The 20,352-nt window shown below is 34.0% G+C and overlaps 2 protein-coding genes across 5 annotated transcripts; both read right to left on the bottom strand.

Annotated features, from left to right (window-relative positions):
- LOC18602305 (DUF724 domain-containing protein 2) lies at positions 2,458–10,670 on the bottom strand. The gene is made up of 9 exons (XM_018118906.1): positions 10,175–10,670; positions 7,031–7,447; positions 5,224–5,374; positions 5,042–5,140; positions 4,493–4,669; positions 3,739–4,420; positions 3,151–3,645; positions 2,993–3,058; positions 2,458–2,891 (listed from the first exon to the last, which is right to left on the bottom strand). The coding sequence occupies exons 1-7, from the start codon at positions 10,628–10,630 to the stop codon at positions 3,630–3,632; spliced, it is 1,998 nt and encodes a 665-aa protein (XP_017974395.1). The 5' UTR covers positions 10,631–10,670; the 3' UTR covers positions 2,458–2,891; positions 2,993–3,058; positions 3,151–3,629.
- LOC18602303 (BTB/POZ and TAZ domain-containing protein 3) lies at positions 14,675–20,031 on the bottom strand. Of its 4 annotated transcripts, none has more exons than XM_018120307.1 (7): positions 19,796–20,016; positions 19,213–19,322; positions 18,108–18,477; positions 17,571–17,701; positions 16,548–16,854; positions 15,525–15,838; positions 14,675–14,963 (listed from the first exon to the last, which is right to left on the bottom strand). In XM_018120307.1, exons 3-7 carry the CDS (start codon positions 18,447–18,449, stop codon positions 14,834–14,836), a joined length of 1,224 nt encoding a protein of 407 aa, XP_017975796.1. In that variant the 5' UTR covers positions 18,450–18,477; positions 19,213–19,322; positions 19,796–20,016; the 3' UTR covers positions 14,675–14,833. The 4 variants fall into 4 exon arrangements, with proteins under 4 accessions (XP_017975796.1, XP_007033651.2, XP_007033652.2 ...); XM_007033589.2 differs by having other exon boundaries at positions 18,108–18,472; XM_007033590.2 differs by lacking the exon at positions 19,213–19,322 and having other exon boundaries at positions 18,108–18,472; positions 19,796–20,031.

The raw sequence follows: 20,352 nt of genomic DNA, 5'->3' as shown, positions 1-20,352 counted from the left end.
TTAAATACTATATCTAGAAAATAAAAAATTAAACCCTATTCAATTGGATTTTACATAATTGCCTGGTGTAAGTTGAAGTTGTCGTTGGTCTGTCACCTGAAGAAAATTTTCCTAGAAGTTGTGGGAAGTGTAACAAATGCTGTACACGTAGGTCCTCGGCCATTCCAGCCAAAGACTAGTGTTATGACGTGTCATTTCAGAAGTCAAATTCGGTGGTATTTTGGACAGTCGTAGCTACAAGCCAGAAGTAACCACAAATATCATTCCATGATTCTGTGGGGTTTTATAGCTTTACACATCCAATCTCCAACATACAGTATATATAAACACACGGAAACTGGGCGTACATTGTAAATGTATCACCTTTCGATCTATTGACTGGAAAACAGAACAAATATTTTAGATTTAAGGCACAATGGGCCCGCCAAGTAACAGGGACAAAGCATAGTAAATGGAACCCGTGCCAGACCTGGCTTCATTCCAAAGTGAAATTTCTTCTTCTTTTGTCTCAGTTTTTTTAAAATAAAAATTAAAAAATATAATACTTTAAAAAATTTAAATAATTTTAAAAATTTTAATTAATTTTTTATATATTTTTTTAAATCAAATAAATTTTTATAACTAATAGTTGATTAATAACATTTTTTTTAATTCTACTTTAACTAGAGTTACATTATAATGTTGAATCATTTAACAATTGAGATACTTGTATAAGTTAAATGAAATAAATAAAATTTTTTATTTGACATTGTAATATTTTTTTCGTTTTAAAAAAATATTATATAATTGATTTTCTCTTCAAAGATATAAATGCACAAAACTTATTAAGCCATAAAGAGTTTTTAATAAAAGCTAAAATTGAATGAAAAAGACCTTTCAGTATTGCAGCGGATTGTATTGTAATTATAGTAGAGAGAGAGTTTGACAAGATAAGTTTGCAAGCTCAACAACAAATTAATACAAAGTAATATAAACATTAAGAGAGAGTCTGAGAAATTGAAAGGGCAAGTGGTTTTTTCAGAAGCTTAGTGTCTTTGACGGCATATACTTCACCTTTATTTAATCAAGAAAAAAGATGGGAAAAATTCAATAAAAACTAACTTTGGTGGAATTAATGAATTTGGAGATTGAAATGAGATTGGGTTTTGCTAGCTTTTGGAACATAAAGAACATTATTTAATGAAAATGGGTGAGCAAAAAGATTAGAACGAATATAAGTGATAGATAATTTTGTGCCATACCAACAAAGAGCTTATCTAGACCACCATATTCTAAGGAAAAGTTTAGTTTTTTAATTTAAACTTGTTTCTAACATGAAGAGATACACCTGAATCAATTAAACAAGACAATTTCATATTATTTATCAACTACGCTAGGAGTTAGCTCCAATACCATTCAGAGCAGGATTGACAAACTCTTCTTCACTAACAGGAGAATTAAACAAGACCATTTCATCAACTACGCTTCCAAGATGTTGACTTATTCTGAAACAAACCTGATAGTTCTTTTAGGCTTTGTAAGCTTTTTACAGTGATCAAATTATTTATCCAATTGATTAATGAAGTATGTAAAAAATAATAAATATAAAATTGATTAATGAAGTATTGAGTATTTGACTTAATAATATGTGTACATATTTCTTATTTAAGAGAATTGAATTTGAATTTCTTTTAAATAAAAAACAATTAATTAACGAAAAATTTCAAACTAAATAATAGCATTTAATTCGAATTGATTTTAAAAAGAATATTATGAATATTGTGAAATAAAATGAATTCCAAAAAACTTGAAACAACAAAAAGGAAAAATTAAAAAAATTGATATAATATTTGAAAATTTTTTTGAACTTTTTAAGAAAAGTTTTTTAAAAAAATTATTTTTTTATTATATTCAATTAATTTTTTATATTTTTATTTTGATTCAAATAGATCTTTATAATTAATAGTTGATTAATTATTTTAATCAAAATGTTACTTGTCATTTTATCTTACATGATATTAATATAACGTTGACATGAAAAGTAATATAATATAATTATATCATTATATATTATGACATGTCAGTATATTAAATAGTTAATGCCAAAAAAGCAGATTTTTTATGTGAACATTTGTTATAAGTCATGTCTGAATCACCTCTGTCTGTTTGTTTGAGGTTTTGCTAACCTCTTTTTGTTTGATGGGGATGCGTACGCTGCCTTTGTGGGGATGGCAGGGGTGGTGTTGATGCTGCAGATAAGTTTTTTGTTCCTTTTCCTGTTGGATTGGAGGTTGGGTTTCCTCCCTGATGGCTGTAGCTACGTTCTTTATATTGAATGAATTATCAGCTTTTCAAAAAAAAAACTGTTAAAAAAACAGAAGGAAAAGAAGGGGAGAATCTTCGATTTTGAATGGATGTGCAATTGGAAGAGGTAGTGAAGTTGATTATTTAGAAATACCTGATGGTGCTAGTGATGATCAAACTGATAAGGCAAACTTGCCTGAACAAAGGGCTCCATCCACAACCCTTTTTGGAGTATATCAGAAGAAAAGCAGTGATCTATTCTTGAAGGTGCGCGAAAACTCAACTCCAATTATCCATTCTTCAAAGTCATTATACAACCTTCTTATGTGCACATCTCGTATGTGCTACGTTTGTCTTCAAATCCAACTCATGCACGTTATAATTTTTTTTTTTTTTTTGTCCGTTGATGAGGACGAACGTAAAACTTCAGGTTTCCAATAAAACATGGCAAGTGAAGATGGCGAACCACCCAGAGTATGCTAGGTTACTCTCCAGCTGGAGGAAATTTTCTTTGCTGGAAGAAGATGTTTGCCTGAATCTTTCGGGTTACCATCTTCAGAAACAACGGCAGAGAGGTTGCTGATTTTGCCAAGAAATCTTGTTTGGAACTGTGGTCACAGTGAACTTGTGTTACATTTTTCCCCCTTAAATTTTTATGATGCTGAGCAAAATATAATGTAGTGTGCATATTTTTTTAACTTCTGCTTACCCTTCCTCAAATATGCCTGTGCTTTACCTCATATATTGAGTTGAATTTTGGGGGAGTTACATGACCCTGTAATCAAAGTTTACTGTCAGGACATTCACTCAGGCGTAATCAACAAATGGTTCTCATCTATGCTACATTTTTCGCGTCAGTGATCAAACCTCAGGAAATCAATCCTCATTCCCCTCCCTTGCATCCATGACCACACCATCAGAGTCTACTGCTCTTAATTAGTTATCTGTTCGATCAGCATCTGAAGCTTTGTTTACAAAAAAAAACAAGCTGCTCAACCCAAAGGCCATTAATACACATGAACATCTTGTCCAACCAATATTTGGTATCATTTCCAGTAACCACCCTGGTGATGAAGTTAAACTTGGTGCAATTTTTTGGTCCCAGAAGTCCAGCGTACACTTATGTGTCATACAACACAAATGGAGAACTTTCCCAAAAGATTAAACAAAATAAAAAAACACTAACATAGGTACTAGCTAGCTAATACGCTTAACTATTATGATTCTTCAAAAAGCAGAATTTACTTACATGAAATACTAATAGACGCAGCTCAATGGCCATACAAATCCATATTCACAATCGAAATTCCCCCCACCTCACATTTGGCAAGTCTGGTCTCAGCGGACTAACGATATGGGTAACTGCAAAACTTACTATCAGTGGAACAAAAGATTCAGCTGTTAAACAGTGGAATAGAACAGTTAAAGACAACATCACAGTATCAGACCAGTTACCAAGGACTAGCTGCTAGATTCTCAAAATCAAACTCTACACTTTGAATGTCTCCGGTAGTAACATCCGCACATACTTGCAACGAGGCTATTTTGGATATTTTAGACTCCCTTATTGAGACGAGTATTGCCTGCTTTTCTTCTAGTTCTTTCAACATCTTCTTGTTTATATCAATCTCTTCATTTATTTTGGTCAACTCGTGAGCATGCTGTTTGACCTGCACTTCAACTTCTTTAGATTGGTCTTGAAGATGTCCATATCTATCTTTCATGACCAGCAACTCACTTGTGCGATCCCTTACTGCCTTCACATCAAATCCAAGCATTTCCAAGTCAAGAAGAGCATCTAAAATGCTAGTAAAAAGGTTCCTGGGATCCGCAACTGTCAAATTCAATGTTTTCTGCACCAAGGATGCAAAGGTCAACATGTGACCAACAGCTACTCCTTCACGGAGTATTTCTTTCAATTTAACTAATGGATGAAAATGTGGGTTTTGAGGCATGACTTGGAAAATTTCCATAGATTGAACTGCTTTCCAGATCGGTAAGCTCTTCACAAAAGGTAAGCCTTCATCCTCCAGTTCATTGTCGCCTGTCATGGCTAGTAAAGGGGACTGCACCATAATTTCAAGTGATTTCTCCCTTGGATCATTCCATTGATTCACAAAACCATGACGAATATGTCCTATAAACAATAATATCTGAATCAGAAAAATTATGGAAAAAGGGGAACACAATAATATGTCACATAATTTACCTGTGTTGTTTTCCTCCATCACTACAGAATTAATCTTTCTAAGGCCAGAATGCTTTTTCTTGTAGCATATTAATGGAGGTTGTTCTTCATTATCATGAAGAATTCCACCAGACTTTTCAGTCACCTCGACTTCCTTTCTCTGACAATCTGTTGCAGAAACTATGGCTGTTCTCTCTACTGACATAGTTTAAGAACGTATTAAATCAGGAAAGACATGCAGAGTGAAAATCAAAACAAAAAGAAATAAACAGATATTAAATTACATCCTTCCTTTACCATGTTCCTTCCTACTGTATGTGTATCTAAGCAGACAAGGAAAAGGGCTATAGTTGCTGGCAGGTTAATAACTTCACATAAGTCATGCCTAGTATATGCAAATCAGTATCATCAAAAAACAATTTAATTTGGAGCTGATATTCTACTACTTCCAGAGTTCAAATATCCCAATCCTAGTCAAGTGAGTGAATGGTTCATTCAGAAGATTCTTCCTAAACCCTACAAAACACCAGATATTCCTTAAGCTGAAGAGTATTTCAAGTTGTGCCCAACCTGCTCGCTCCATTTGTGAGATTGCAGATGACTCAACTTCTGTGGCTGTGTATTCTCTAGAAAACATTTCTTCAAGAACACCTGCAGCATCATTTTGTCCTTCAACAAAATAAAACAAAAGAAATTAGTTCTTTTGAAAATAGATGATAGGCACTGCTCATAGCTTCATCTTAATTTTATACCAGCAGATGGAGATTGGCTCATCTGAAACACTAATTTAGGTTGCTTGATTTTGAGCACAACGCAGGGTTGCTCTCTCCTCTTTATCCCAGTTTTTGCACCATCTTCTTTCAGAAATCTGCTCATATCATGTTCTTTCTGCAGATGAATCTCCTGCATGGATAGAAAAACAAGTACAGAAAGCAATTCCATTACTTTCAGCAACAAACCTTAAGTAGGCTGATGCAGGCACAACTGATGATTGGCTAGCTAGAACCTGAGGTAGGTCCCTCATAAGGCTGGGTAGAGGAAAGGGAAGAATGAAGAAAAATCATGAGAAATTTCCCAAAACTGATATAAAATTATGTACTTGTAACTTGTGTCATAGCTTGCAGCCAAATCCTATCAATAACATACGAGTCATATCTTGAGCAAAAACATCACCGAAATTCCTAGACTTTAATCACAGCCCTTGACTTGTAATTTAGAGGACTGTTGTACCTTATTAGTGATTGTGGTTTTTCCCTTATGTTTAAATTTGAGAAATTCAATCAACTGATTAGCATATCTAATGAACTTAGCAAACAGAAATAAAAGTGCACAATGCACTCTATTATGTCAATTTCAAGGCAAGGATGTTAAGATTACATCACAAACTTGTTTTCCCCAATGTTCATAAATTGAATCAAATACATGCAAAAATTTCTAAAGCTGACTGGAAGAAACAACAGTTCCTACAACTTTGTTGGTATTTGAAACAAACAGTGTTTTCATTTTTTGTGTTTGAAGGAAAAAAAAGATGATAGAACAGAAGTGAAGTGACTTAAGGTTCACTTCAATTCCTTTTCAGCTGTTTTGATAGAAGAAAAGGAAGATAATTGTACAGTTATACATTTTTTTTATGCATGCTTCATTTACAATTTTAACGAAAATGGTAAGAAAATGATAAATGATTGCACTTTATAGTTTGATTAGAAGCAAACAAACAAACATTGATTGGAAGCACCAGTTTTTAAAAGAGGAAAGGAGGAGATAAATGGATGAGCATTGCTGAAACATTCCCTTGAAAGCAAACAGAACAGAATGAGAATATGGAGCATGCTTGTATAGAATTACCCTTTTAGAGATGCAACAACAGCACCCCCCCCCCCCTCCCCCCCCTCCAAACCGCAAAAGACAAAAAAGAATTGAGAGAGAAAGAAAGAGGGGAGGTGAAATGCTTCTTCACAAATCATGGTCAATTGGCACATGATAGAAACTGTTTCCAAGAACAAATCCACAGAAACACAGTGGAAACACAATGCCATGCATTAGATGATCAATCATTCGAGTTTTATCATATCACTCACAGCTATATACAAGTCTTTTATTTAGAGATATAAAGTCAAAGAAGAGCTCTACGAAACCAAAACTTGAAAAAGTCAGTTGACACTATTAAATGCAATTCAACGCATTTATAGCATGTCTGGAAGTTTCTTCTTTTCTTTTTCTTCCTTTTTTTAAGAAAGGGAGAGGGTGAACCACCCCCAGGAAAACCTGAATAAGGACTCGAGAGCAAAGTATTCCACTTTAATGATTCAGTCCTTAGATCCCTTTCTTACAGACTTATCCCCTCAAATTTTACTTCAATAATGATGATTCATATTGATTTGCAATGCTAGTAGCGCATATCACTACTCTACTTTCCTCTCCACTCAAAAACACTAAAGAAGAGTTTACTCTTCTCTACTCTACTCTCCTTTCCACTCCCCACCTCTCCACCCCATGAAAGAGCCAATATAAAAATCATCATAGAGGATTCTGCAGGAAAAGAAATGGGATTTGACTCACAATTTCATCTCTCACATAAGTCTTCCAGGTTTTGACAGCAGGTTGCTCACCACCCACATTTTTTTCAGGAAATATAGTTGCTGCTCTGACTGCTATGTTTGGTGTTCCACTTGGCAAATCCTTCATGTTAGATTCTTGTAAAACTAATAACTCTGCGAAGCTTCGATCTTTCAACTTCTGGGAAGGATGTAAAAGTGTAGCATCACCTTCAGGTGTTGCCCGCTTTACACGCTTACCCTTTGCTTTTCCTTTAGATGCAGTTGAGAGGCCCATCTCATTCTTTCTTGAACGTTTGTGCTTTTTGTTGCTGCATTTTACAGCATCTGAACTTTCAAGCTGAATAGTTGCCTCAGCATCTTTGGTGGCGTTGCAAGAGACCTCCACCAGTTCTTGACAATCTGAAGAGATCAAAACTTCCTGAAACAAAAGGTCCACCAATTAAGTCAGCAGGAAGCAATTTGAGCACACAAAAGTTTGCAGGCCACTATTTTGCTGATTATGTGCCTCATACATGGGCCAAAGCTTCAGCAAGAAAAGAAGGGGGTGAGGGAGGGGAGGAAGAAAACAGCTATAAAGATACTAAATTTGGTTTTATTTCAAGTATCATTGAGGAAGGTTTCCTTCCTCAGGACTTTTTAATCAAACTTCAATAAAAGAAAATGACCTTTTGAATAAAATGAAATGCACATATAAATTGAAAAGATGAAGAGAAACAATTGAAGCATACAAGTTTCACAGTACTTAAACCTTAAAGTGGTGAAAAAAAAGGGAGAAATGATCAGAAGAATAGGAGCGAAGCAAATCAAATGATGCTTCGATTTCTCTTTTGTTGTTTGGATTGAAAAGTAATAAGAAGAGAATGAAGGAATACCAATAGATAAACAATTTTTTATCCATGTTCTACGCATGAATTTAAAAGAGATATCTAAAAAATTATAAGGAATTACAAACTGTTCATTACTCTTCAAATCTTTGAGAGATTTGATAAGTCAATCGGAAAAGTAACTCCCTCCTCATCTGCTATATAATTGAGAGAAAATCAATAACTTATCCTTATCTGCTACCCAGGAAAGAATAAAGCAAACACAATATAGAGAGACAAAAGCAGACAATGAGAAAGATGAGGAAGAGAGAAGATGGAAGGAACACATGAAGTTCTCATTCCAAAGTCATGATCAAGCGTGGCATGCAGGAAATTCTTGAGTATATAGAAAAAATCTACCAGACTTGACTAAATTCCCCACATCACTAGGTTTTGGGTCTTTTTATATTTCTCATGGCTATAACAAGCACTTTTCATAGCAATATTTAAGTCAACAAGAAGCAGTATTTAGAACTTATAGCTGCATACATAAAAATCAGCTGACACAACTTAAATCTACAACACAGTTACCCTGTCTAATGCCCTAAATGCTCATGCCACGGAACACCCATTTAGTTAGTATATCAATTATGAAATTTATGTATCCCTATATATTTGTTCTTGAAACTAAAGAAAGACACAAATAAATGAAGATTCTGAAAGCAGGATTTAACACACAACATCGTTTCCTATGAAACCTTTCCCAGTTTGAACAGCAGGTTGTCTGCCAACAACAGTTTTCCCTGGGCCTTTGATTGCTGTTGTAACTTCTTATTTTACGTTTTACTTGATAAATCCTTCAGAAGAGGCTCTGGAAAAAAACATCAAGTCTGCGAAGTTTCCATCTTCTAGATTTTTGAAGCAACTTTAGAAATTTAGCATCACTTTTCAAGTTGTCTACGTCTCAACTTTACTGGCCTACACTTTCTTTACACACAGGTAATGGATCCATATGATTCATTGTTGATCTTAGGCATAAGATTTGAAGAAGGCAGTGGCCTTCATAATAGTAAAATAGACTACTTTGATAAATTTTAACTATATAGGTTTCTGTTAAGCTCTTTGGTCAGTCTTGTTTTTTCTTACAAAAAGAAAATATAAATGAGGAGAAATAAAACTTTCAGATGATACTGAAGCCAAGTTCAAGTAGAATCTATGTCCTCTCAAATAAGATAACTTATTTTTAGGCCCTTTCTTATGTAAATAAATGATCACTTCAGATAGAAGACACTAGATGGTAGTCATATTTGTTGTTAAGTAAATGAGCTTGTTCCAACAACAATTAAGTGCCACACTCATTAGGAAGCATCAAATGATGAGGAGGCTAAAAGATAGTAACAGTCTTCCTAATATATTTGCAGCCCTTACAAGATAGATATAAGCAGAAGCAGGACAGCAACTGAGATCAGAATATGAAAAAAACCTCATGATGTTAGAAAAGGAACTTGTAGACTCAAAGCTTAAATAAAAAAAAAAAAACTCTAAGCTAAGGGGCTAATTTTTGTCTTCTGTCTTATGCTATGTAACATAGAGAGCCAAAGACAGCGTATTGTTTTCCTAGTCCTAACTTTTTTTCTCAGAAAGGGCTTCCAATTCTAGCTGACAGACTGGCAGAAAGAGAGAAACAAAAGTCTAGTTTAGGATATTACACCTGAAGAAGATGAGTTAAAAAGTAAGGCTTAAATTGTTAGTACGTGCATGACATAGACCTAAGAAAGCAACAGCACGTAAAAATGAGAGAATAGTACTATATTGGGCAAAAGGGAGGAAAATAATTCATTTATCTGGCCCCAACTAGTTTAGGATTGTTGCTTAGTTAGTTGAGCTGCATTGAGTTCAAATTAGCAGGCAAAATTCAAGTCAGAGCAAGAAAGAATCCTTGCCATTATTAGTCATCCTAAAGGTAACAGAAACCAAAGACTAATAGCCAACCATAAGTGGCATGCGGCTTAGGCACTGATAACTGGAGTATAACTCTTTCACCGTAAATGGCCATAGCCTATACATGATGTTCAAATGTTCTACTATAAATCACAAGGAATCAGTGGGTAAGCAAGCAAATATTAGCAACAAGAAAAAGATACAAAATTAGTAGTATAAGAAATCAATAAATACTAGACCAAACATCACACATATAATGCTATAAACAAACAAATGTAAAAATTACTGCCATTCGAAAACAATTATCCATTCTCATCAAGTTATGAACTTGTTAACAAATGTGAAACCCACGAAGCAAACGCATTTAGAAAAGAGCATAAAAAATAAATGAAAAAAAAAACCTGAAAGTTGGAGGGTTTAACCCATTTGCCATCAACCCATTTCCAGTGAGGCCTCAAATTGGAAGAAGAAAACTCAATCTCTTCAGGCGGGTGTGCAAAAGACACAGAATACCTCTTTGGGTAGTCAAAAACTTTAGAAACAAAGCCAGTCCACCACCCATCAAGGTAAAACGCATCCACGACATCGTTTACTTCGAAACACTGATCATCAGGGATTTTGGGTTGTGGAGGCAAAGGCCTAATGAAGGAAAGTTTGATATGTTCAGTCAATGGCATTTGATTATCGTCATCGAGTAAGTTCTTGTATTGAACCAAGGCCTTGTCTTTAGTTTTGTTCTTTGGGGGTTCGAGAATGGTAGCAGTGAACCAAGCCCCTTTAAACCCTTCTTCATCAGAGGTTACTTCAACCTCTCTGCCTTCACTGAAAATCATCTCAGAAAAAACGTCTCCCTCCATTGCTGTGGTATTTTGGGGGATTGGGGTTTGAAAAGAACAGTGTTTTTGCCGAAAACAGAAAAGAACGAACTTTAAACCCGAAGAGAGAAAAGAAGCATTGGTATCTGTTGGGTACTACGAAGTTGCTTTGGTTAGCTTAAAGGCCAAGGCACCTCCATGGGGACCCGTGACCTCATAACTCTGCTTCTGCTTTTTATTTTTTGGGATATTCACAAAATTTAATTCGTATTTCGTAAAACATCCATACGGTAGTAGGTAGTTTTTTTCTTTACTTTTTTATTCATAATAAATAGATTTTATAATGAAATAAAATAAAATAAATTTAATTAATTAATTCTTTGATTTGACATATTTTTTATTTTAATATCATACATTTTTACTTAAAATAAAAATATTCTAAATTACTTCTTAAAAATAACATACACAATTTTTTTATTACATTATACCTGTGCAAAATCGAAAAAAAAATTATCAAAAGCATTTTAGGACTTTTTATGTAGAAAAGGTTTTTATTTTTAAGATTTATATGATGGTCTTATTTGTACATGTAGAAAAAATATATAAATTAGATTAAAGTTGAGACCTTTATAATCAATAATTAAGATTTCATTAGATTAAAATTTTTGTTATTTATATTTGTTTTAAGTTAAAATATTAAATAAAAATAAAAAGCAAAAATGAAAAAAAGAAAGACAAATAGCAAAAAACATGAATCAAATGAAATATAAAACATTCATCTTTACTATTATGTAAACTAAATGACGGATTACACAATAAAATTGATAAATGTACCTAAATATCTAATAAAACACAAATTTACAAAATTAATAAAAGAAAGAACTCAATGTAAATACTTAATTCAAACCCATTTAAGTTTCAAAACTAAGAAGAAACTTACTAAAAAGATAAACTAAGTTGCTAATCTTTTCATCCAAACTGATGTATGCATGGACCTTTAATGCAGTCTTCTTGTAATCTCCATAACCAAAGATCAGATACTTGGATTTGGGGTTACCCCGGCCAAGAAAATTTTCTTGTGCAGTTCTCTCTCTAGTCCAACTGCGGCACAAGAACCGTGAGGAGCACGAAACATAGCAAAAACTCTCGTATCATTGACTTGTTCACAGGCTGTGGCAACCCCATTCTCAAGCCTAAGCTCATAAATTGTTTTTAAGTTATATCCTTTAGTGTAATGTCACATTGTTCAGTGTGTTGTCAATGCCACAGCATCAAAAGACATGTTGCCGCAAAAGAAACACTTAAAGAAATTCTATACTCATTTATCTTTTTTTTATTTGTTTTTTAAATAGTGATTATTTTGACTTCTTATGTTTTTAAAGGTTTATAAAAAATTTCTACTTCATAAAGAGATACGTTTTAACTTGGAATTGAAACGTTTAAATTTTATGTTTTCACTTGATAAAATTATTGTGTGAAATATCAAATATTAGTTTGTAAAGTTTCTCTCTTTGGCTACTCTCTCCTCTTAATTCGTAATTGAATATGAATTCACTACTCACATTTAATAAACAATAACATAAGTCATATGCTTTACAATTACCACTCCAATAGATCCTTTACATTAGAAACTCATAGAGTTAATTACTAACCACCGCATATCACTACAGTAAATTATTACCAAAGGTCGATACTTCGTGACTTCGTTAATGTAGCATGACAACGTGTATTTCACATCCCTCTTACCTTAAGCACAAGGTAGTCCATGAGACTCAAGCCTTAACGACCGTGTTGCCAAAAGGGCATTTGAGGATCATCTATGGGCTAAAATAGCTTGACCTACGCTTAGTGCTTTGATATAAGTCCTCGGTTTATTATACTTAGTGTTACAGATTACGATTCTACAATTTATCCGATTTCCAATGTTGATCCCTTGTCTGTCGATGTCACAAAGTTCACCATTGATTTCAAAATACATGAAAGCCTAACATGTAGAGGTGAGCATTGATCGATTTCAGTTTCAAGAGAAACCAAAATTGTCTAAACCGAATTTTCCTTATGATCGACCAAAATCAACCGATTATAAGGAAAATTCGATCAACCGAAACCAACTCTGATTTCGATCAATTGGAAGGTGCATTGGGCTTGGGCTTAAATCATCCAAAAATGTTAAAATCATGAAAACATTTGTATTGAATTTGAATTTAAATTTGTGTCAAGTTCATTTTTATAATTGAAATCAAATTCATATTGTATAAATAAATAATTCAACCCATATGATTTATTTTTAATTATATAATTTTTTTAAATAAAAACAATATTATTTATTTATAAGAATACAAAACCAATAATTTATTTTTTAAAAAAATCAATAATCCAAGGTAAGGAAGAAGGTTTTTAGGGTTTCAAAGGAGCTGATTTGTAGAGAAAATATTAAAATTGGAGAGGGGAAAGAAGAAAAGGAAGGGATTAATGAGGGTACAAAGGAAATTTCATTTTATGGGTCGGTTTTTTGATCGTCTCGGATGGGGAGGAAGTGTCACCAACGACCAAGACTACCTTAACCGCCGATTAAAACCGACACCACAGCTGGCACCGAAAAACCGAACTGATTGCGGCCGTCGGCGTCAATTCCGGTCGGTTGCTCACTCCTACTAACATGTTTGAAATTTTTGCCTAACATGAAAGCCTAACATGAAAAACATGTACATGATGATGTTGGATAGCATAAACAACACAATCTGCAGATGTTGATGTGCAGAGAAAGCAATAGCAGTGAAAACAGATGATCTATAATTCTATATGGAAGATTGATTTTTTGACGGGTAAAGGGGTTGAAAAAGAAAAGAGAAGAGGTTTCCCGAGATAGTAAAAGCAACCAGCCATGCCCTGAGGACAAAGACTCAACCTGGAATTAGACTTCGGGAAACTCTACCTCGGTCAAGAATGGATATCGGTTACGGTATCAAGGAAAGCATGCTTGGTTTCACCATGGCGCTCTTCCAACGAAAAAGGGAGGTTCGTTCTTGGTGTGAATTGTTAGTATGCATAAATTTTAGTGTTGAGAAAATAATTAAAATATGAACATATTTGACACAAATGAAAGAATAAAAAACAAAAATATGGCAAACCCAGAAGAAAGTAATATTTGATTTGACCAATGCAAAATCGCATTCACTCACGGGAATGAGTGGATTAAGCTTTCAGAAATTTGCACTATTTGGTGGGTGTAGTTTGGGAAGAAGACAGCCAGCATGAAAGGCTAGCGTCTACGGGTACTTCTTGATGAAACTCCTTGAAACTTGGGTTAGAGTCGAGACTACAACCCTGCAACAGCGGCTCAGTCGGTGGCTTTGTATCTTTGGCCATCAAAGCTCTCCATTCATGAAAATCAGCCACTGGGTTGGACAGAGGGTTAAGACGACGGCAACCCTCCGTAGGAAAACGTCGCTGATACGACTCAATATCGTCTTCATCGCCATTCTCTTCGGCTTTCAAAGCATTCCATTGAGAAAGGCTGGAGATCGGATTACGCAGCGGATTCGCATAAACCCTTTTATCTCCAATCCCAACTGGCTTCACAGAAATTGATTCCATAGTTCTATCGTTAAATATGTGAAACCCAGGCATGATCTTGATTAACAAATATACTCAAAGCCTTCAACTGCTACGCAGTGATGCTATCTTTATCGCCAAGTTTCTCTTCTAAATGAGCAAACACCGACCTTTCGGCTCCGAAAATCTTTTCAACTTAATAGTTAAGTAATAAAGTACTGGAAGATTGAAGTCATGGTGTTGGTGTGCACAACCTAATTTATTAATGGACTTACTTGAACTGTAGATTCTATCACGGACTTTGCTTACACATCTAATTCATGAAGCCACCTATATATTGCGCTATATATGTAATGTCTGAATTGAATATATTTCTCTGGCCATTAATGTCTGAATAAATTTAGAAACCAAATTTAAAAGCTTCATTTAATTAGGCAGTTTCGCATGCAGGATGTAAAATCAATGAGCTAATTACAGATGGTGTCAGCTTTAGAAGAAGGGATTAAATACGGAAGAAAAGAATACTCCCTGTAATGAAGAAACAACTGCTAGTATTTTATTTTGCCATTAACTTATTATTAATATTCTTTTCTTTTTATTCTCCCAATTCACAGCTTCTATAAGTTCCCATGGAGCATTAACCAATTCCAATAAAAACACATGGTAATGCTGTTTTTCATATTTGAGATGTCAGGATAAACATGACCGTCGAGACGAGAATGACCCTACTGCATTCTTTGCTGCAATTACTTTGCTGACCAACAGCTTCCACTTCGTCTCGTCTTTCTTGCTCTGCTGCTGCATTTTCTCCTTAAAATGCCTATGAAATAGGAAACACAGACAATTTAATCTCCAGCATCATGCATCCACTACATTTTTCATCATTGACAAGCACTATAATGCAAAAACTGAACGTCATCAACTATACTCAGCTTTTGCCAAACTTATGGATATAATTACTGCCAAAAGAAACATGCTAATGCTGTTAAAGGATAAATAAAAGAGTAAATAGTAATGGGAGTTTACGGCTCATTGTTAGCCAAACCATCCATATGCTCAACAAAATAATAAAAAAGAGTCCACTCTCAATTCAGGCACTGTAAGTTTGGAATCATTTCTATCAGTGACCAAGTCTTTCCATGATTTTAATAAAAAGTTGATTTCTGTCGATTAATATTTTCTGTCAAATACCTCAAATATTCAAATAAAATATTTAAGCTTTCGTCAGCAAGTATGAAACCGTCTGACACAAGCATGAAACCTTACATATTATCCCTTTCTTTTACATTAAGTAATATCATACTTGTTTTCTCTTTTCTAACTCTAAATATTCTCTATAAAGTGGTTGATATTAATGATTTGATAAAAGGTTGATGCTTACCTGCAAAGAGGAACCTTGCAAGAATCAGGCTCATTGCACATGCGGGAATGCAGTTCAAGAAGCTGCCACATGCGCTTGCAGTGAACACATCCACCAGGGACCCGAGTCTTACAATTGGAGAAATGACGCACTAAAGTTTCAAGTCCTTTACAAGCTGGAAAATTGCAGGTAACCTGGCTTCCTTTCAGCACCTTGTCACGAGGTCCAATTGTCCTACACCCATCCTTGCAGATGTGAAGGAGGGCCTCCATTGCTTCATACAATTGCAAGTATACCTTTTTCTCTTCCATTTTCCTCTGCCTCTCTTGCTTTCTCTGAGGGAACCAAAAGCAGTAAGTAAAAACAGGACAATTTAATAACATATAACCATAAGGTCAACTATCACTAAACTCCATTTCAAAAACAAAACCAATCACTAAACTCTGGCATCATAATTTGAGTCAGGATATAAAACATGAGTAAAGTTAAGATCCTATTTCCAAGTTACAGTCTTACAGATAAGGCAAATAAATAATTAGTTCGTCCATATATTGTCATTGTAAAAGGGAAAGGAAGGAAAGGGCACCATATATGAAGTCACACACCTAAATCACAACATCATAAGTTGTTCTCGTAATGGACAAGCCAATGAAATGTGTTATTGTGACAGAATCATGGCCCTTGCTGTAATTACCTAAATCTACAGTTTTGCAAATAGGTCAGTTCAGTAGAAGTCAATACACATTATGCTTTCAAAAGATGAAGCTTGGTAGTGAGGATTAGTAAGATGAAACATGTTAAGATAAAGTCAAGAGACCAACAGCAACAAAAAGATTAAAATGGAGAATCTTTTGGACAACAGGATGAGAAGATATCATGCCACAAAGAATATCTTGGGTTGAACCAAATTTTTTGCTTCACCCTTGACAATCTCCCCACCCCCCCAAAAAAAAACAGAAAGAAAAAAAAATAATAAAAAGAATAACCTGCCTGAGAAGGATAAACAAAACAAATTGAATAAAAAATATGAAGGGTTTGACTTACAGAATCTGCTTCAACAACAGACTCTACAAGTTCTTGCTCAAGAGCAGGATTGGCACGCTTCATCACTTTCCACCCTTCAGTCGAAGATATAGATTTGAAATCCTTTACGATCATACGAACACAAATGAAGGCAAGTCTAGGTGCATCACAATTCTTTGCTAACTGAAGGACATCTATCACATTTTCTCTGGTAAGCCAGCCTTGCTCCAGTAAGCAAATACAAACTCTTTTCAGTGGTAGAACTGAGTAGGAATGTGACAAGACTAATAGATGGAGAACAAACTTCCGCAGTTCTTCCTCTTCATAGCTGCATCTCAATATCAAATAAAACTGAGTATATCCAATTATAACATGGATAACTGAGGACATAGAAAGAGAATTAGGCCAATTTAGCAGTTGCTATCAAGTTTAAACACCTACAATCTAACATACTAGCCAAAAGGGAAGATAGAAGTCTTCACAATGGCAAAAACAACTTGCTTTTCCTTTCCCCTTTTCCAGATGTACAAATGTTTTTCTAGCAGAATCTAGGTTGCACAGAACCAGTATCCCTTTCCTGCATGAAACTTCTAAGAACCATACTTTTATATTACTCATATCTTATTTACAATCACAGACTCTAGGTGCACCTCTAAGAGATCATGAAACAATCTCTACTAAAACAACTATGCATGGACTTGGTTGGTTCTATGGTGCACTCTTTGTAGAGCCACAGTCCATCACCTAGGTTACCAGACAGCCTAACTTTACATATCTTCTTAGGCTATTTTACAAGGAGTGTCAACAAAAACGAAAGGAAACAAACATAGTAACTTGAAGAGACTACAAATTTAGTTTGAAGTATCATGCCATAATTGTGTCAAATCCTAGATAAATCAACATAATCACAGGGTCTCATTGCCACTTAAAATAATGGTAGAAACAGATAGGAAACTGTCATTATATTATGATTTCTCACCAGGTCCACAAACTACTGCTGAAAACTTTAGGCAAGAAGAATGCAGAAAAAGATTTCAAACATACCAGGATGAATACAAAAATCGAATAAACATAAAGATAGCATCATGAGGTACTCCAGGAATTTTGATGTATCTCATGCCATGCTTGACTTTTGATCGGCTGAGAATATTACTCAGCACAGGTGATGCAATACTCTGCAAAAAAGAAATTGAAAGAAAGAGAAAAAAAAAAAAGAAGGAAGAAAATTTAGCTCATAATTCCTCAGTCATATAACTTCAGAAATTACAATATGATGAATTGATAATATTAGTAGCCTAATAGCTTCTATTTTTCCACATGAATGATAAAATGAATTTAATATTCTGCCATTGATAAGGAAATTGATTCAAGCCTGAGCATTAAAGCATTTCTGTTTTAAAGAATAGTAGTAATGACCCTCAGCCCAATTTCTAATCAAATTCATTTCATTTGATAAACATTTAGAAGGAACCAACTAAACAAATCCTCTATCCAATAATTAGAAGAAAAGTTCCTTAACAGTATGACATAAATCAGGCCAACTTTATTATTCATAAAAAAGGAAAAAAAAAATTAACTCACCAAAATATTAGAATGAGCTAGAACACATGATTTATCCTTCGTGATAATACAAACATCTACCCCATATCCTTCCTTAAAAAGCTTATCCCATGTATTCTTTGTTTCCTTAGGGACAAGGCTGCACTCCAGAGGCCTTTTTGAATACTTAGTTCTCGTACGCACTTTGCTAGGGAGAGGTGGCGGTTTTGGAATGTTACAGTTATCAGACACAGAAGACATAGGAGCTTCCAGCGCAGGTAAAATATCAGCTGGATTTGCTTCCTCTACGCATACATTAAGAGATCTACACAAGGACTCACTAGGCGAGGGTAGCCAGGCAGAATCAATAGCTAGTGAAGCCATCAAATATACCTCTTCCCAGATATCTGCACTAAAAATTATACAAAGAGAAAGATATCAGAATAGACAAGGGGAACAATCCAAATCAAATGTAAATTGGTTGTAAATGAGCTATTTAGCAAGATATAAAGCTAACAGCTGTGCAGAATGAACTTGATAACATGAATGCGGTAGACAAGAATGTGGGCAACAAATATGTACCAAATTCATTCAAATATATAGATTTTCCTAAATAGAATCTTAAGGTTGCACCATATAATGTCAAAATCTCGTCCTAGAAGGAATGTTAACATAAATTAATAAACAAAGCAGAAAACTTAACAGAATCAAACAGGAAAAGTATCAACAGAAATTGTGTCTTAACGGCTACCTACCCTTACCCATCATCTAGGAAATCTTAAAACAATCAACGATGTTATTCATAAGAAGCAAAACCCATCATTCTATAGCCANAAAAATAAATACAAATACATATATATATTATATATATATATATATATATATAATCAACGGCAAAAAAAAAATCACTATGCTTATATATTAAAGATTTAAAATAAAGAAAAGAACTGACACTTAAAAGAGAGAGAAACAACCACGCCTCCTAATTGAGATAAATTCAATGCCAAATAATATATAATTAAAACTTTCCTTTTGGCGGTCAAGAAAATGTGGTGAAAAGGAATGAAAACTTCAGCTTTACTTTTGTCCTCTTACAATTTTATTATTGATATTTTATTTTCTCGGCCAGCAAATTAACGATTCATACCTTTATAAATAAAGCGGCAAATCTTCTTTAACAAAAAAAAAAAAACCAGTCGAGATTTGCTCGATCTTCTTCGGAGTTTTTGATAATCTGACACTACAACGCTAAAGAACCTGAACGAGAAATAATTATATAATAAATCAATTAGAAGGAATAGACAATCAAATTCTTCATTTATAAATAAATTCACAGTTAGTTGAAAATTCGTATCTATCTGCTTCATCTCCAAAAGGAAAAATTAAAAACATATTTTAAAAATCATATATTGTTTATTCTATGTGCTTTGAAGATAGGTAACACTAATTTTTAATTGCTTCCCGTTATTCAATGAGATTGTCAACTAAAAATAATGATAATAATAATAATAATAATAAGATTCGATTGCTACTAAAAATGAAACAAATTTATTCTAAATCCAGTTTTCAATATATATGTAATCAAATTTGAAATAAAAAAGAAATATCAACCAAAGAAAATGAAGAAGAAGGACTGTAATCTTTAAAAGAAGAAAAAACAATAAAAACACTAAAATCTTTTGATAACAATGGAATTAAAACAAAGAGCAGAGCAAAAAGTTCAAATTGACCTTGGATCATGTCTCTTTGAAAAACGGAGGGGAGCGGCAAGCGATAGCTTGAAGAATGAACACCATAGTTAGAGCTTCTAAACGACGTAGTCTCAACGCAGAGAGAAGTGGAGGGCGAGAGAAGAAACGAGGTGAGGCACAGGTTATTTATTGACTCATTATATGCCGGACCATGCTACTTCTTCTTATGAATTTATTTTCCTTCCTTTTTTATGTTTTTCTGTTGAAAAACATAATAACCAGTAACTTCATTAAGACTTTAAAGCAGAAAAGACGAGAATCATGAGATGACATCGGTGGGCCGCTTATAGCCTGATAAATTCAATTTGACGGCCCGCTTCAATATATTGTCTTTTTGTTTTCTATTTAAGTCAAATCTTTTTCTGTTTTTTTTTCTCAAAAATAGTTTATATCTTTTTATATTTAAATTCTATAACGAACCATTTCATAAAATATTTTTCATTATTAAATTTTGTTTAAAGATCAATTAAAATAAAGGTAATAAAATTCAACCATATTAAGATATAGTAACACATACTATATTCACAAATTCAATA

Source organism: Theobroma cacao, chromosome 4 (genome assembly GCF_000208745.1).
Source record: "Theobroma cacao cultivar B97-61/B2 chromosome 4, Criollo_cocoa_genome_V2, whole genome shotgun sequence".
In the NCBI taxonomy this organism is placed as follows: Eukaryota; Viridiplantae; Streptophyta; class Magnoliopsida; order Malvales; family Malvaceae; genus Theobroma; species Theobroma cacao.
Note: the sequence above shows the minus strand (reverse complement) of the source record. Positions and strands in the feature narration are given on the sequence as shown.

Bases quoted from the DNA above. Each gene is read 5' to 3' on its own strand.
- LOC18602305 (XM_018118906.1), bottom strand. From the start codon at position 10,630: ATGGAGGGAGACGTTTTTTCTGAGATGATTTTCAGTGAAGGCAGAGAG. The intron at 5,141-5,223 runs GTATAAAATTAA...ATTTTGTTGAAG, and splicing joins GAGCCAATCTCCATCTGCTG to GACAAAATGATGCTGCAGGT. The intron at 4,670-5,041 runs GTTGGGCACAAC...AAACTATGTCAG, and splicing joins CTCACAAATGGAGCGAGCAG to TAGAGAGAACAGCCATAGTT.
- LOC18602303 (XM_007033590.2), bottom strand. The intron at 17,702-18,107 runs GTGAGTTAATTT...TCTTTTTTGCAG, and splicing joins TAGCTCATTCTAATATTTTG to AGTATTGCATCACCTGTGCT. The intron at 14,964-15,524 runs GTAAGCATCAAC...CCTATTTCATAG, and splicing joins TGCAAGGTTCCTCTTTGCAG to GCATTTTAAGGAGAAAATGC.